The 17,897-nt window shown below is 40.4% G+C and overlaps 1 protein-coding gene across 6 annotated transcripts in view; it reads left to right on the forward strand.

Moving 5' to 3' along the window:
* MARCHF8 (membrane associated ring-CH-type finger 8) overlaps window positions 1–17,897 on the forward strand; it is an 88,230-nt gene that overhangs the window by 52,152 nt on the left and 18,181 nt on the right. For all 6 annotated transcript variants that reach the window (XM_066191289.1, XM_066191292.1, XM_066191290.1 and 3 more), the window contains one exon: window positions 11,589–11,639. In XM_066191289.1, the coding sequence (XP_066047386.1) occupies window positions 11,589–11,639 (51 nt within the window). The remainder of the gene's footprint in view (window positions 1–11,588; window positions 11,640–17,897) is intronic.

Genomic DNA, 17,897 nt, shown 5'->3' on the forward strand with positions numbered 1-17,897 from the left:
GTTTTAAGTGCATTTTCCTTTGGGTTGGTTCCCATTTTTCATGATGCTTGTTTTGTTGCAGGAATCCCTGCTAACCAGTCTCAGGTCTTGCCTGACCTAAGGAATCATTTAATCTCATCTATGAATTTCCTCCTGGATGCCTGTGAAAACACAGTGACATTTGTGACTTCCTCAAAGCAAAGCACGTATGTGTAAGGAATGGTGAAAGGGAAACAAAGAGTTAAAATGCAAAAGATGATAAACAAATCTAACCCCTAGCTTTTCCTTGCAAATTCAGATCAATCTCACTCATGTTTGGTAACTGTATTGAAACACAAAGCCCGTGAATTTTAAATTTAGAGGAGTCTGAATGTGGGCCACAATGTTCTGGTTTGAGTCTTTGTACATTTAAGTCTCTGTGTTTCAGAGCACAGTCCAGTTGTTCGTGGAGGTTGCATCCTTATCCTGTGGTACTGTCTGATAATTCTCACTGCCTGCACTTGCAAGATGCAGCTCAGCAGCATCTAATCCTTCCCCCTGTGCTCCCGCCTTTTCCCACAGTGCTTGTCGTGCCAAATCATCTGTTTTGTCCTTTAGAGAATGCTTTGCATTTTCTTTTTCTTGCTGGATGCCTTCTGAAGGGCCCCCTTAAAACTAAAATCTAAGGGAGAATTTTGACATTTAGTAGTGTCCAGATAAGCAGATATTGCTTGCCTGGGATTTGGCTTTTAAGAAAAATGGATTTCCAAAGCAGTAGTTACTTTTCTTCGATCTCCAGGAAGATACTTGAGCAGTAATTTCAAACTGGAAGTATGGTACTGAAGTTCAGGGGTAATTTTTTTCTTTTTTTTTTGTATTTTTAAAGCTAAGAGGAATCAGAGATCGGTTTGGGGCAGGAGATGTGTGGACTGAGAAGTTTCAGTTCTGAATCAGAACTTTGTTGTAAAAGGATCAGTAAGCATGTGGTTGGTGCAATGCTCCAGGTAAAAAAGCCTGCAAACTGAGGATCCTACCCCCAAGGGAATCTTCTCTGCTGGATTCTAGTACGAGTGCTGAAGCCCCTCTTTCATTGTTTCAGCTTTTCGCTCGATTACAGGTGTGAAAGCTAAGAAAAAACAACCCCCCTTAAAGGTATGATTATATGTGTTTGCAGCAAGTGTAAGAAAATGCCTTTAATTATTTAGTGGTTTGTTGTGACGTTTTAAAAGTTACTTCAAAAAATATAAAATTACATATTTTAATAATATGTATTGTTTTCTAAACCAGCCGCAGATTTGACAGATAGTCAGTGTGATTTCTGCAGGTAATGAATGTGTAGAGCAGTGAACATAGAAAAGATGGAAACTGGGTTTTTAAAATCTAGCTTTGGTGGGGGTCAATTCAAAGGCAATTTGATGAAAGTCAAATTGTATAAGTTAATACACTTTTCCTAATAACTTTGATGCAATTTCCTGTGACAAAAAAAAAGTCCTTACTCAAATCTTTAGATAAATAAAGAGCAGGAGATGTAATATGAATATGAGACTTATTTATAACCCTTTCCCCTTGGGAAGTAAACTTTACAAAATGCTGTGTCAGCGCAGGAATGCAGCACTGTCCCCAGTAGGTCAGCCAGCATGCTCCACAGCTGCACTTTATTTTCTGTTTCATAGGAATAAATGAGTGAGGCAGAGCAACCCAAAGAAGTGAATTGCTTAATACTGCTTGCATAATATCAGTACTTTAGAAGTGATGCATGTGTGTTTCCATAAAAAACTCAGAGACCGAGCAGGGTTTCACTGGAACTGGAGCATGAGAGTTACAGAAAGAGAATGAGTAAATGTCTTCAGTTAAGTGGAAAAGCTTCTGTTTCAATAGGCTAATGGCCCAGTGGTTTTATTTTAGCAGAAAATGCAGGCGTTCCTAGGACTGTGGTGGTAAATTTAGTTCTTACGCAGCTGCTGGTATTCGGCTCACTCAGCCTTCCGTATTAGACAGTGAGCTTCCCAAATGGGTGAAGAGCAGTCCTCTCCTGGAAGGCTTCTTTTCAGCTGGTAGGATTTGTAAGTCTTCTCTCCAGTTGCCTCAGACAGTCTTCTGCTGTCTTTTAGGTTTTGAGGCTGCCCACTTGGAGCATCCCCTTTTCAGCTACATGTACATACTCTGTATTCACACCACCTGCTCAAAAAAAATCTTTTTTTCTTTTCCTTTTACTGTGTGTTGGCCTCTAGGTTGATGGCCGTGCTGTGGTGGGTAATTTCTGCTTAATTTAGCCAACACAGCTTCACTGGCTTCAGTGTTGCACAGCTGTCCCTTCCTGCACAGGGATTCTTTAAGATGTAGATGTTCTTTTGCTTCTCCCAGCTGAATGTGTAGTAAATGTAGATTTCCATGTGCAAAGGCAAACACGTTTTTCTAGCTGACTCTTAGCGCAATTTTTTCATCTCTGTTTCTCATGCCTTAAGGTAAATTAGTGTTTTTAAAACTACCTACTACTACTTGTAGCTACTGAAATACTTTTCTTCTGGTCAGAGTGTTGGTAGCGGCTCAGTCAGAGTCTTTGAGCCAGCAGTGTGCCCAGATGGCCAAGAGGTACATTTAGAGTGTGTTAAATCCTGTGTGCTTTTTCAGCCTCTAGCACTGTGCAAATCACAGAATTTCTTTGTCAGTGAGAAATGGCCATCTTGTGTCACTGTTGTTTGCACACAACTGTGAGCAAAAGGAATGGTCCTGACAGACAGACGTGTCAAAGCAGGGGATATCATACCTTGGCTTCTTCAGCTCTGAATTTTTGCAGGAAGCCCTGAAATTCGCAATTGCAGAAAATGTCCTGCTGAGCCAGGCTGTGAGAGGGTGTGGTTAACAGTGGCATAGGAGGCTGGGGATGTAGCCAGGTGTTTCCAAGTGCTGCCTTACCAGGTTCTTGCCACGCACTGGTTCTGTAGTAATGCAGTAATTTTAAACATTCACAGCACCAAACAGTGCAGAACACCAGTGGGTGCCCGTGAATGATGCTGTGCCCAGGACTGGTCTTCTCCCTTGTTTTTTAGGTAGCCCACTCTGGACTCACACTAGTTGAGTTGGCATCCCATAGCATCAGGTGAGGCCCTGTGTGAGACCAACTGTGCTTCCTTGACAAAATGATGTAAAATGCTCTTGGGTTACAGGTTAGGGTAGCCTGATACATCTCAAGAATTTTTGCCTTTGTTTCTGGTGTCAGGGTGTGAGTTTTGGGGAAAGGGAAGGTAGTTGGCTGTATGTGTGCTTTCTCTAGTTTTGTAGGGTTTTTTCCAGACGGAGCAGGGGAGTGGGATTTTTTTAATTAAAAAAGCTTAAAAGTATGTAAATGTGGGCATTCATACATGCATGTTTTTTAATTTTTTTGAAGTATGGAGTCAGTCAACATGTTTGGAATTTCCTGGATAATTAGTGTGGAACTCTGAAGAGTCATTTAATAAAAATCTTTATTTTTATTTATGCATTAAAAGATTCTCATTCTGCAGTTTAAATGCTCTATCTTTTAACTGAAAAGTGCCTTTTTCCTTAGGTGTGATTTTTTCTTTTTCCCAGAGCAGTGTTTTCTTCAGAGATGGCTGAATTTGTTGCTTTTCTTAGACACCATTCTTAGTGAGTTCTCTGAACTTACAAACAAATGCTGTTAGAAATGTAATGTGATAGAAACCCTCCAGAACATCACAATTTAAAGTCTTACAAGGATCTTGCTCTACCCAGTGTTTGGTTCATTAAGTTTAATGGCATCTATCGGCCTTAGTTGATCATTTACCTAAATTTCTGTGATCATTCAAAACTGAGTTTGAAATGCTTCAGGCAGAATATTTTGCTGACTGCACTAATAAAAATGTGAAGGTAAAATTTCAGGACAAAGCAAGCTGGTCTGTACGGATTAGGTATTGCTAAATAGATATAATATCTACAAGTGCTCTTTCAAGAGTTCTTTTGTCATGTGCTTTTAGCCATATCATGTTAAATGTTAACAAAAATACCCTGAGCACTTTCCCAGCATCATTTGGGAAGTGATTTCTCTAATTTCTCTGGGGAACATTGTTTGCCCTTATGATCCAAGCAGTCAGAAACAGGTTAATAAGGAATCATGTTACATTAAGATGTAAAGAGATGAAAAGAAGGTCAAATCCTTGAGCAATATAGAAACTACTTGAAGTATCAGGCTTTCTTTGGGCAGTAGACAGTTTTCTAGTGTTGTTCTGAATCTGGTTTTAGATTCAGGAGGCCTTTGTAACCTTGGCTAGGAGATTAATTGGTGATTCACTGTTTTAGCATTATACTTTGGTGGTATGAAGATAAAAGCAGCTTTGTGGACCAGGTTAGATGAGCAGAGGCAGTGATCTGGGCCCGTGTGTCAGGCCCAAGTTTCAGCTGCCACCCTGCCCAAAGAGCAGGTACCAAACATGGCCTGATTGTGCCGTGTTTCGGGGTTCACAGCAAGCACTGCACCTGCAGGGCCCTGCAGACACTGGGAAAGGCCAGCTCTTCTGAGAGCTTCCAACATCTGCTGGCAGCTTGAGAAATTCCAAGTTACCAGTTGCCTAGAGGGTTTTAATCTGTGAATGTTTAAAATAGTCAATTGATTTGGCATATTGACATGTTTAGTGTGCCATGAGAATTCCAGCAGTTGCATTAAATGCAATTACTTTGTGAAAGATAGAATGTTATTCCTTTTAATGTGTTTATAATTGCAGACTTCCTCAGTGCCTGTCTCCTTCTTTCTGCTGTTAAATACACAAAATTGTTTGAAATGGCATTTTTACTGTAAGCTTAATGTGTACTGCTTCCATTATCAAGAAAGGTATTTATTTTTGGATCATGTCTTTTGTAGTTCGTATGATTTTTTCCCTGAGGGAAGGATTCATTTTTTGTGTTGCATCACATAAAGTCATGCATTGATTTTAGGCAGGTTGTCTGGCAACAGCAGGATAAGAACATCGGTAAAACGTGTTGGGTGCCAAACTTTGTAGTCTACTTTCTTTGTTTGAAATTGGGCACATGGCATGTGCATGTAAAAAGTATGCAAACTGATAAGATTTTAGTGAAATGTACCAGACTGATGGTCTTGTACAGAAGTAAAAATTTGCATTTCCAAGTTATGCAGCCTTTGGTCATCAAGAGGAAAATATATATCATCTTCTAGCTCAGATGGTTAAAGAAGGAAGATGGAGGTCAGGTGTCTCTTTTGAAGTAGCCGAAGATGCATGTTACCCATGATAGGAACCACTTCGCAGAATCTTTGGTAGTAAAGCAAAGCAATGCAAAACCCAGAAAAATGGTATGTTGAACATAGCCATGGAGAAAAGGGCCTTTTTGAAGAGGATGCTATTCTCACCTTATCTACCGTCTGGCTGGAGTCAAGAAAGAATTCAAGCATTGTATCTCTCTAGTCTTAGGACCAAACTGGCAAAGCCAGGCACAGAGCAGTACACAACAAGTAACCATGTCTGTTACCCGTGTGCCTGGCAAGTTTGCATTGTATTGGACACATCCATGGAAGCTCTGAGAGCTGCTCCTAAGGCAGACAGGAGATGGAATGCATGGTGTTTCTGTCCACACTGGGGTGCAGGCATGGGCAAGATATTCTTATTTAACTTCAACATTCTGCTGTGTTTGCCTTGTTCTTTGAATTTCTTCTCAGTTCAATTCCTTGTTTGTGATCTGCTAGCCTCCTTGACTTGCCTCCCGAAGCCCCCAAAGGGCATAGCCTATTCTTTGAATTCCTAAGTTTCTTGTACTTTGCCATTGAAGCCATTTGCTCTGTTGTCTCTTCCTTTTGTTGGCCAGTCTTTTCTGTTAAAGCCATATGATCTCATGATTTTATATCTGTTGCTGATGTTTTCAGGCACCAGCTGTAAGTTCAGTGCCTGGAATAAAGCTTGTTAATTCTCCTGTGTTTCATTTTCACGCTTATCTTTTGCCTTCAGGTTGTTTTTCTGAATTTGTCTCCCACTATGTGAAGTGGATTAATGTGAATATGAATAAACAAGTTAGTGAGCTCTCTGAGTTATCCACAGTGAACTTGCTCTATATTTTCCCCTGTGATAGATCTGAAATCTTGCATTGGTTTTCTGCACTTAGTCATGGATTGCTGGTGTCTGGGAATCCAGTGGGATTATCCAGTAACAGAAGATACTGGCCTAGATGTGAGGGGCATGATTTGGATTTCTGTTTCCTATTTACACTGTGTCTCCAGAAAGGCAAAAAAAGAGAAATGTGATTTCCCTCACCCTTTTGCTTTCAAGTGTCAAGTAAACACTGCACAAGTATTTTCAAGTTAATACTCCACAAGAGCAGAGATGCAAAGCATAGATGCCATTAATGTTTTCTTGACTAAGTGCATTATGGCATTATTTTTAATTTCACTACTCTTCTAGCTGTGTACAAAAATCATTGATGAACCTGATGATGGTTACTGCTCTTCCACAATGACCTGGTGACTGCCAAAGAAATAAAGGTCATATTCAGATGATAAGATGCAAAGTACCATTTCTTACTGAAGTAATTAAATGTCAAGTTCTGTCAGTGACGAGATCTAGTGCTGACAAAGCTTTTGTAACTTAACAATCCATTGTTTTTGACAGATGAAAGAAATAATTGTAAAGTGTTCTCCCATTTCTTTCCTCTCATTCTATCTACTACAGACAATTATGTGCACTTGCCAATATCAGTAGCAGCAATTCCTCTCCCCAGACTAAAAGCATATGTTCTTTTTAATATATATTGTTCAGGTATAGGGTTACAGAGCAAGATTTGCAGGAATTCTTGGAAGAAGTTGTCTGGAAATTTGACACAGTCATGAAACCTGAAACAGTACCTGGGTGTGTACAACTGCATGTTTGTAGAACAGTGATGCATTCATGCTCAAGTTGTAGGACTCAACGGAAGACTGGAGTTTCACTTCTGGTTTGCTGCTTTGCCCTGCATGGATCAGCTACACAGTACTTCAGCACCTCACCATTTCAAGTAGTGCCATTCTGTGTTCCATTCTCTAACTCTCATCAGATCTAAGAATGAGAATTGCTGTGTGAATCGGAGCAGTTGTTACTTACTCATTCTCTTCTTCAAGGTTTTTTATTAAGAAAAGCAACCAGTTACCCAGAAGTCTTTGTTAAAATTCATTGACATGAATTGTTGATAACAGTAAGTGATTTTGCTTGATATCAATCTCATGCTTAATCTGTCATTGTAAAATGCAATTGTAGTGCACAAAATGAAATTAAAATGCCTTTCGGAGTCCACATAGAAAACCACAAGTTGGCAGTGCTCTAGCCAGTGCGACCTGATTTGTTTTTGTGTCTCTTTTGGGCTGAGACATTAGTACTTGCCTTTTAGGGATCTCTGTCTGTGGCACTGCAGTAACACCATCCTCAAAATAAAGTTGCTGCTTTTTGTTATTGGTGTTTTAGATGGAGAACACCTATCTTCAGATGAAGCTCTTAACCCATGTAAGATAATAAAACACAGAAATTGTACTGCAAAATGGGGAATGTAGTGCCCTAGCAGGTCACTGGTGTGTTGAAGAATTAAGACTTCATGAAGCAGGCCTGTGCTAGGTTTACACCTAGCCATTGGTGTCTTGAGGACACAAAGCAGTACCATTGTCTGGTAGCCTCTGTCCTTCTTTCCCAGATAGAAAGAGAATAAAATCATCTTACTAACTCACTGGGATCTGGCTTGCAATTTCTTCTGCAGGTCTGTGAACAGAGATAAAGATGGGTTTAGCCTTAATCATTCTTAGGACCGGATTTAGGTGTGTAGTCACAGGTGTAACCAGAAGGCAGTTGCACAAGCTATGAAACTGATTCCTCTGTCGTTTTCTATTTACCTGCCTTAATGACTGGAAACCAGAGTGTTGGAAATACTCCAAATTATTTTACTGATATATTTTTTACCTTTCATCTGGCCAAGATATTTAAGTTGAATTTCTTTAGGGTGCCTGCTTGCTGATGCTGCAGTAGGTCTACAGCTAAGTTTGGAGAAAGGTCAGTTTGGTACAGTGGTGATTTAAGTGGACAGGAGCAGCTATAGCTGCTCTGGCTCTCGTGGTAGGAGCTGATGTATTTGGGTTCACAGGAATTTTGGATTTGGCTAAGTGAGTTATGTAGCTGTTGTTCTTAGTGGAAAATGGATACATTGGGGTAGGGAAGCAAGGGTAAAATAACTTGAATTGCTGAGTATATGAAAGACTGAGGTAAAAGGAAGGACAGAAGGGAGTTATCATCTTCTAGATATCTGAACTGAAAAGGCCTTGAGAGATGTCGTGCAACCGAGGAATGGTGGCAGAAGCAAAAACAAGCCAGGCAAGACGGAGAAGGCAAGGTGCAGAGCCCTGAAGAAAGGCAGATGTGAGTTGAAGCAACTGCTCAAGCAAGAAGGCAGCTCTGTCACTCACAGTTGGGAGCAAATTCAAGGGGAAGGTAGAAAAAGGAAGAAAAACTGTGAGGAGGATTCTGGCAATTGCAAGCAAGTGCGTCTGGAGGACCGGGTAGCAATTTTTCTGGTTTTCAGTCATTTTTCTAGAGCCACACTAGCCGCTGTGGACTTCAGAGCGGCAACTGCCAGGAGAATGAATGGCTCAGGAGAAGTGACAAGTTGCACTTGGTAATTTTTTCCTATCTGGATGGGGTTTGTTTGTTTTTTAAACACCTGCCAGGTGGTTCTAGTTGAGGAGGATGACTTCGAAAGGCAATATTCCCATTATTCTGTACAGAAAGACTGAATTGCTAAAGGAGAGTGACACTTACTCTAAATGGTGATAATTGTAGTGTCCTTGCTTGCAGATGTTGCTTTTGGATTGATCTTTCATGCAAAGCCTAATGCTTTTGCATAAGGGAAGGAGAGCTTGTTTGGAGCTGTGATTACCAACCAGAACATGTTTTACTGTGCAGTGGGAGCGTACTAGAAAAAGTCTCTGAAGGTTTTTATTTGTTGAGAGTGATAGTACCATGAAAGCTTAGCCTTGCCACTCCCATGTATGTGTTAATTTGTGAATAATTCTAAAAGATTTCAAGTTTAATGTACTGGTGGTGGATATGGAGTAGAAAGTGAGATGTGTTTGTTTACCTTTTAAATAATTTTTATCTGTTTAATGTTTCTTTTCCTCATTAATTGTGCCTGCTATTAAAATCTACTGTAGTGAATTTCCTGTTGATGTTATGGATGTACCCGATTTGTATGGCTAAGAAACAGAGATGTTAAAAAGCACTTAGGTGCTTAGGAGTCTGTTAGGAATATCACAGATTCCTAAATATATGTGTGCATGCACTCTGTAGCCCTTAAGGGAGTACTTTTCAAGACTGATCTTTTGTTTTAAAATGGTCACTGTTTCAATAACAATACCAATCGTTTGTAGTCATCTGCTGATTGAAACATCTGATAGGTATGTTTCTAACAGTAGATGAATGAAGATGAAATGTGCATCTGTCTCTTGGAGGCTCCTGGCATCTATTAGATAAAATCAGTTCTGGGAGCAGAGGCAGAGACAAGTTTCTGTGGCTGCAGCTAAAAGACTGTTTACTCTACATCATCTACTGTGTTGTGCAAATACAGGTCTTGTCTTCCAGCCTGTCAGGCTTATTGAATTTTAGCACATTGTTTTCAACACAGGTGCCTGTGTAAGTTCAGTTATGCTCCCTTGCAAGCATCTTCTTCAGCTAGACAGGAGTTTTTTGGGGGGCATTGAATTAACACGAAGAAACCTCTGCTCTGTTTCATCTCATCCTTGTCTTTGACACCTTGGGCTGGATTTGAGACTGTCACCTGTCTTCCTTCAGGGAGACTTCTCACCCAAGGGTTTCACTCTCCCTTGTCTAATGTAGCCTTCCTCTGTTTGCCTCCCACGCATCCCTAGAAGACCAAGCACAGCCTGCTTCCCCCTCACCTCACACATATGCAGTGGCAAGTCTTTGTGCTTGCCAGCCTGTGTTGGTCTCTTTTCGTCTTAGCTTGAGAACATGTTCCTGCCCCTTTTTCCTCCTCCTGTCTCCTGTAGCTTCAATGAACTTTTTTTTTTTTTGCCCTGTTGCTATGGTTACACTGCCTTTGATGAAATCAGCTGGGCTCTCCATTATGATTGGAACCAGTTCTTAGCCATACAGGTTCTGGCAGTAGTCCTGTCCAATATTCGTCATTGCATAAGCATTATGTCCATATTTTTGAGGGTCTTTGTGTGTTTGTTTCTGTTCCAGGAATACTGTTACCTGTGTAACAAAAGCTCATAGTCATCTCAAAAATCAAGCTCAGCCTTGCAGTGTACAAACCTGGCGTTCTGATACTTGCTGATTTTTATTTTGGCCGTCGTCAAAACTAGCATGTGGTGTTCCCTAACCACTTCTTCCCTTTTCTTTGGAAATACTATTTTACGCTCTTCTACACACTTGGATTCCTACAGGAAATTTCAGAACACTGTACTTGCTTCCTCATGTTTTTAATGGAGGAAATACAATTTTTATCTGTCAACTGACACAGTGGCTAGGACTGTGTTGAGGGGCGGCTGATGGTGTAAGGAAGGGGCACCCTGCTTTTGTAAGCACATACTAAAGTTTTACGCCTTGGATTTTCTCTTCAAAAAGCTTTGAAGTCGCTGTGGAGAATGCACTGTAGGAAGAAGTATCTGGGAGCGCAGAGTCAACAGTATGGGTGTAGCATCTGAATGCTCAGCCAGCCAGGCTGACTTCATGTGTGCTTTAGTCATTGAAGGGTCACTTGAATTGTAGCAAACCCTAGGCAGGAGGTCTAAGACCCGTGTGCTGATCTAGTACTAACAATAGTTGACTGATGGGGAATTTTTCATGTGCCCATTTGTTATAGATGTAAGACTTCTGATCTCAATTTCTGTCTAATCAGTCACTGCCCAGAAGGCTAGAAGAGTGTGCTGTTATTCAAAGTGTCTCTGTTAGGTTAAATTCTCTTCAGGAATAAATGTGAAAGAGTTTGTTTCCTAAAATCCCAAGCAAAAAGATGCATTTCTAGAAGCCCTTATGTAGCATAGAGCCCACAGGAAAAAGTACTAACTAATAAAAGTACAATCATCATTAATTTCATTTTTGAGAATTGCGGCTTCCACATTTCCATCTTGTATGGTATTTCCAGTTTAATTCCAAGTTCTGTATTAAAAGGAAGTTCCTCAGTAATTCTGCCCTGTATCCTGAAATGACGTGCATGTGGTTATTCACAATTGTTTCCAGACATCACTATCATATTTTTGTTTTTCATTAAGCAAGAGCTTTCAGCTTTAGTGATTGGATGTTTGCCTTTAAATGTAGATGAAGCACGTCTTCATGATACTGAGAAGTATCCTTTCCAAAATAGATGCCATCTGAGTAAAGGGCTTTACACTACCCTCAGAGAAAATAAATAAGTGTTCTAGTAGTTGTCAGTTTGTACATGTGTTGCCTCTGTGATTTTCTGCAAGGTAAGATCTTGTTAAACAAACAAAGCAATTCAGTGATTATTGTAAATCAGGCTGATGTCAATAGAAACAACATCCTTAAAAGCCCCAGCTTGTAAGACTTTCTCCATGAAATTTGGTTTCTAATGCAAACTTTTAAATATTTTCATAACTGTGACTTGTTGGTGCAGTGATCCTGTTCTTCCTCTTTCAGAATGAGAAGGCTTTGGGGCATTCCATGAGCCGCTCTAGTAACATCTCAAAGGTATGTTACTCGATGTAACTCGGTCTTTGGTAAACTTGGGGATACTGGGATTTCTTTCATTTCAAAATTGGGTGATACATGTGATGATGTGACCAGTAGAAAATGTTTTTTATGCCTGTCATTGATAGTCACTCCTGAAACATTAGAACTCTGGTGTTTTGCAGACTCTCTTTACAGGTCAAATGAAATGGAAGCTACGGTAGGTTTTCTCTTTCACACTGTCAGCCTCCTTAGCTTGATAGGAGCAAGATAGATGACAGATGCCTGAGATCTTATCTTGGAGGGAAAGTGGCTCCAAAAACATCACTCAAGTAGGTTTTATAAGATCAAGCTGTGTAAGATATGTATAGCTGTGCATCCCATAATATGTGTAGGATATGAGGTTAAATGGTATTCTACAGTTACTTCAACACCGAATTATTTTTAAGTGCCATGAGCTTGTTATCAGGACATGACTATGTAAGTATTTTTAAATGTTGGATTTTACAGACCCTGGTCATTTAAGGCAAGCATGATGCTCCACCCATTGTAGTCACTCTTCAGCATAACCAGTGGGCACATCCAAAGCATAATTGCTTTGTTATGCCATTAGGAAAAAGGTATCTTCTGTCCCAGATAATTATTGCAATACATTCCCTACTTCTGCGTTGCAAATAAAAATTTTTATTAGCTGTAAGTCTGACAACGTTTTGCTTGCACAAGTACAAATGCTTAAAGCCTTCCTGCAAGCAAGGCTGTGCTGGGTGAACAGTACTTTTTGTGGGGTGCATAAGCTTCAACTCTTTGTTGCCACAGTTTAAGTGGCTGCTTGTAGTTACTTTTAATGAAAGACTGAGTCATTATGGCTGCAACATAATAAGTATTGTGAGTACTTCTGGATCTAGGGAACTGTTCATGACTGTCTCCAGCAGAGGAGACAGCCTATATATTAACCGTATAAATAAACCATATAGATATAATAAAGAAACCGTTATATTTGGTTTATATGGGCACAGACAACTTTCACTTTGGAGCTGAAAGACAGGATTACTTGGTGTCCTAAACAATGAACGGGGCAAATGCCCAATGCAAAGGTATTGACCAAGCTGTAGGTGTTATCATGGATTAGTAAGAGATCATTTTGCATTTGGCATCAGAAAACGTACCTTCATATAAGGGGTTTTGAAATTGTGTGAGTATAAATTCTCATGTGGGTTTTTCTAAAATGGGACTATGCTTGATTCTTTTTACCCTGGTTCTTACCTTCTTAGGGATCCTTAATTGGATTTTCAGGTTTTGTTCAGCAGAGATAATAGTTTTGCCATTAAGTATCATTGTACTTTTCTCAGTGTCTCAAATCACCACAGACCTTTTGGCAGCAGCCCTTTGGTACTCATATGAATCTGCGCGTTTCATTCTTAATTCATCAAGAACTGATAGTGTGGCAGTGCCGTGGGAAGGATCTTGCACTCTGGCAAAGCTCTCCCTGGGAGCGCTGGCAAGTGAGACATCAATATTTACATTCATCTTGAAATGCTGAAACGTTCAACATGACTGCTGTGTGTTGCAAAAGCTGAAGTTCTCAAGGAGATCAAAAGTCAGTCTTGCCAGGTTAATGGAGGAGACTTTTTGATTGCGAAGTGAGCTTCCCAGAGGTGTTGATGTTCTTACTGCTTCTGTGTCACCTCTGTCTGATCCATTCTGTGCACCTTCTCCATTCTGGAGATAAGTTCAAACAAGGGCAGAGAGTGAAAGTCCCATCAGTGAAATCAGCCCTTGATTTGGCTACATGAATGAATGCTGCCTTGTGCATCTGGGCAGTTCAGTGCTAAACTGCAACAATTATTTTGTGGTTGACAGGTGTGTTGGCTGTTGCAAGCAATTTCAAGTGACAAATCAGGAAAGATTGTAGTAGTGGAGTGCTGCATGGAAGCTTAAGTACTTGGAAAATTTTTCTTTAGTTGTGAGTTTTAATAGGAAAGTGCCTTTTTTTTTATTGTTCGGAATACCATAGCAACCTGGCCAGTAAGTCAGATTGGATACATGTAAAGGAATAAGTATGGAAATGCTTGGCTGTCTGTACAGCCCTTTCTGAAATCCACAGAACCTGTTGATCCTACACCATTTAAACAGGACTTTTTAACCAAAATGGGGTTAAATCAATTACATGCTGCATTTCCAGATGTGTTGAAGTGTGTGTATGTGTGTACAAAAATAATGGTCATGCTTTCTGCAACTGACTCAGCCATTGTTTTTCCACCCAAATCTAGCTTACAGCACAGCAACATAGCAAATCTGCTACAAATTCTTGGCACTGACACTTGATTCAAAGCCTTACTGGTGCTGATATGTCATTACAAACCCGCTGTGATTATTGCTGTGTATCTTTCCACTGCTCTCAGTTGCACAGTGCAATTTGAGTGGAAAGGATTGAGTCAGAACTCAGCCTTTAGCCAAGAGAGGATGCTGTGTTACTTACTGTGACCAAGGAAAGCAATGCTCATGGGCTAAAAGTGATCAGGGAAGAGAGGCAGACAGATGGTGCTACTGAAAATGTAATCAGCTGGTAGAGGTAGCAGGACCTCTCTGAATATAGACACCCAGTGTCGGGGCCAGGTGGAGCTGTCCCCCGGGAGAAAGGGGCAAAAAGGCAGTTCTCCAAGAGGCAGATGCTAAGAGAGGCAGAAGAGATGCTAGTACATGTGGCCAAGCCAAGAAAAAGCAATCACCTGAATACTTGGCTAGGGATGGAGGCCAGAAAGAGCAGGAAAAGGAGCAGGGAATAAGATGTAGGAGGATCTTCATATGGTGTCACGAGGCTGTGTGCAGTATGTTCCACAGTGGGGGATGTGGCATTCCTCCAGGCCCTTCTTTGCTTTTTTGCTATATGTATTTCAAACATTCCTTTTAAATCAGCTATATGTGAAACATTTAAATTTCTGAAATCTTTTATATTTGTTTTGAAATGAAAAAAAAAATTGAAGGCAGAATTAATTGATTTGGTCATGGGACTTGAACACAGCCCATTTTTCCCCACTTGCCCTGTTCAGACACATAAACAGCACTGATGCTGATTGAAACTACTCCAGTTGGCATGAGGAAATACAGCCCAGATCCACATCTCAGCTGTTTACCCTAAGCCAGCATTTTTTCCAAGCAGTCACTGATTGCTGTGAAGTGCCTTCATCATACAAGCCCCACAGAGAAGTAACTAAACTTCATAGAAGCTTCATCCTCTAAATATAGAAGAAGTTGACCCTAAAACACAGCTAGTCACTGGGAACAGCTAAAAGAGGGATTTTCACAGTAGTGCTAATTCATGCCCTCAGTTTATAGATAAAGGAATTGTGCTTACTAGCAGAGGAAATGAGGTCACTTACAAAGCTGGTCTCTAAACAGTTATTCTCAAATTAGTGGTATTGTTTACCTTTAAAGTGTCTGATATATCCTGAAACTGATGATGTAATGTCTGGAAATACCTTCAGGTCATCTGTGTGCTGTTCTTGTCATCTGATTGCTTTGGAGGGTTGATTCTAATGTAAAGGGGAAGCACTTTGTAGTCTTATTTTCATGGCCCTCCAAGGGATAAACTTTGAAAATGCTAATACTGGGATCACAGTAAAGGAATCAAAAGTGAGCTCCTTTAAAAATGTAAATGCTTTGTCTTTTCTGAAATTCTGTATAGTTCTATCTTTCAAGCAGAAGTGCACTGTAAAGTATTAGATTATTCTTAGGCTGAATAGCAGCCAGTGCAGACACAAAGTGGTAGCCTAAGCTTGCTATGAAATTTAAAATCCATTTAGGCTGTTCATCAGCTTGGAACAGATTTAGAAAAGCATATGAATACACACGTCCACTGTTGCCTCAAGCTTTAATGGATTCAGTGAGCATTTGTCTGTAGAAAAGTAGTCCAGGTTTTTCAGTTGCAGAGCTTAGCTATCCTGTTGTCTATCAGATGACCAAGGCTTACTGAAAAGAACTGTTTCTCAGAGGTGTTCTGTTCAGGTACCTGAGCCTGGGGGTAGGGTAACACAAATTGATTTAAAAAAACCCCAAAACCTTCTAGTGAGTTACTGGGGAAAGGAAAAGACATGAAAAATTGTATAGTGTGAAGATGAAAGTATACTCCTTCCCCAAGTACAACAGCAAGTAATCTCGTGCTGGAGCACAGTGCAGTCATGTTTGTAAGGAATGTGATAGTCTCCCGATGCTGTGATAGATTCCCTCTCCTGGGGCTGGATTCTTTCTTCACATAGGTGTGAGGGCACCCCATTAAGGAGAAAGCTGCAGGGGTTTCCTTTCCTCTTTTGTTGGCTCAGTCCATTCAAGGTATTTTGAGGAAGATTTTTAAAGACAAAAAGCCATATATAGTTTTTTTCTTCTTCTCCCTGCAGAACCTGTGCAGTTGTTCCTGGGTTCAGTCAACATTAATCCTGTGTTATAGGCAGGTTGTATAATTCTTGGGCAGATTTTGAAGGCTTAGATAGCCTCCTTTCCCTAGTATCTTTAGCTCTGGAATCTCTAGAGAAAGTTCCTGACAGAATCCTCCTTTCAATTTCTTTAGAAATAGTAAGGGAAAGCTGACTTCAGCTTTGCTTCTAGTCGCTAGACATGTTTTTAATTATAGTCATATACATTATATAAAGTATGGAAGAAAGTTCTTCCAGCAACTGACTGCTGGTTCCTATCAAATTGTTGCCAAAATTACATGGTGGAGTTGATCATCCTGAAATTTTCAGATGCCTCTTTCCCATATCTCCCCTACGGTTTTTTAACCACTCTCCACTTTAAAAATTTATCTTATCCCTCTCTAAAGACACTTGATTTTAATATGCACTGGAAGACACTATGGCATGAATCTGGTAGGGAGAACTTACTGGAGAAGATCAAAAGTTGCTGATGGTTGATCCTGCCATGTTGATATAAAAGCTTTCAAAAGCAGCCTGTCAGCAGGGCTGTCTGCCCATCACATCCCCCAGTCTGTCCATAGGTGACCTGTTCTGCCTGTCTCAGGTGTCAGGTTTGTAGGGTTTGGCCTCACTGCCCTGCTGCCTTGGCGTGTTGGCACTGCCGGAGGCCTCCTTTGGCACCTGTGAAATGACACAACCACATCTGCTCTACTGGTGAGCTTCAGAGCCCATTCAACTGCAGTGCACTTTAGCAAGAGCCATCAGCTAGCACGTACATGGAATACAGTACTTGCTGAAAGTACTCAGGAGCACATAAAATAAAGGCAAGCCCGTAATCAAAATGCCAGGTTGAAATTTGAGTTGTGGAGTGTTTCGCTCCTTGCTCTAGTGCTAAATTTGTATTTGCCTGAAGCTCCTTGTTCTGAAGTTCCTCCTGATAAAAGACTTAAAATTGAGCTTCTTTAAAATTGAGGTTCTTTTCACTCTTTGTCTGCACAAAAAAGTTGTGTTCTATTATTAAATGTGGAGAGTTCTTAGTATGTTAGTTCTAGATCCTTAGCTGAGACTTCTAGATGTTTTTGTAGCGCAAGCAGTAGGGTCACAGTATTGTTCCTAATCATGTGGCACGTAGAAATAACAAAGTTTGTGTGTGTGGAAGAAAAAGCTTTCTTTGTTTCCTTTAGACTTCTGATAAGTTGAAAAATTCTACAAGAGTTGTTTCTAATTTTTTACCTTTAATGAATAATTTAATAAAGTTTTTACAATGTGGCAGGCCCTGTTCTTTAAAATGAGATGTAATTGCTATTACTGACGTGCAGCCCGGAGTGGGACAACAGCAACTATACTCAGAAGTGTGATCTCAGATAAGTAGGTTATCTTGAAATATACCCACGCCATTGGCGTGTTCACTGTGGCTCACTTCAAAGATGCCTTTATTTTCTTAGGCAGAGTGGAGTTTTTTGGGTTTTGGTGTGTAGCATACGATCAAAAGTATGTAATAAGAAAAGGCTGAGTTCTCTCATCAGTAGATAACACTGTTCATGTGGAGGCAGAATGAGAACATATATGTGTATATATGCATGGACACCTGCATATATGCATATAAAAAATGCGTATGTTCCTGCTGGCAACCCTCCAGAGAACTGTAGGAACCCCAGGAACTGTTACCTTCAAAATTGCCGTGATTGTCTGAATACCGGTGCAGGAGGCCGTGCTGTGGCCTCAGTGAATTGCGTTAGATGGGAATGTCAATATGCACAATTAACTACCTATTGACCTTTAGTACTGAGCTATTTTAGGGAACCACTCGGGCTGTACAGAGTAACTTACAAGCACATGGCTCCAAGGCTCCTCACTGGAGGTGATGTTC

The sequence above is a fragment of the Chamaea fasciata genome, unplaced genomic scaffold (genome assembly GCF_029207755.1).
Source record: "Chamaea fasciata isolate MVZ Bird 193981 ecotype frontalis unplaced genomic scaffold, bChaFas1.0.hap1 SCAF_9, whole genome shotgun sequence".
Lineage (NCBI taxonomy): Eukaryota > Metazoa > Chordata > Aves > Passeriformes > Sylviidae > Chamaea > Chamaea fasciata.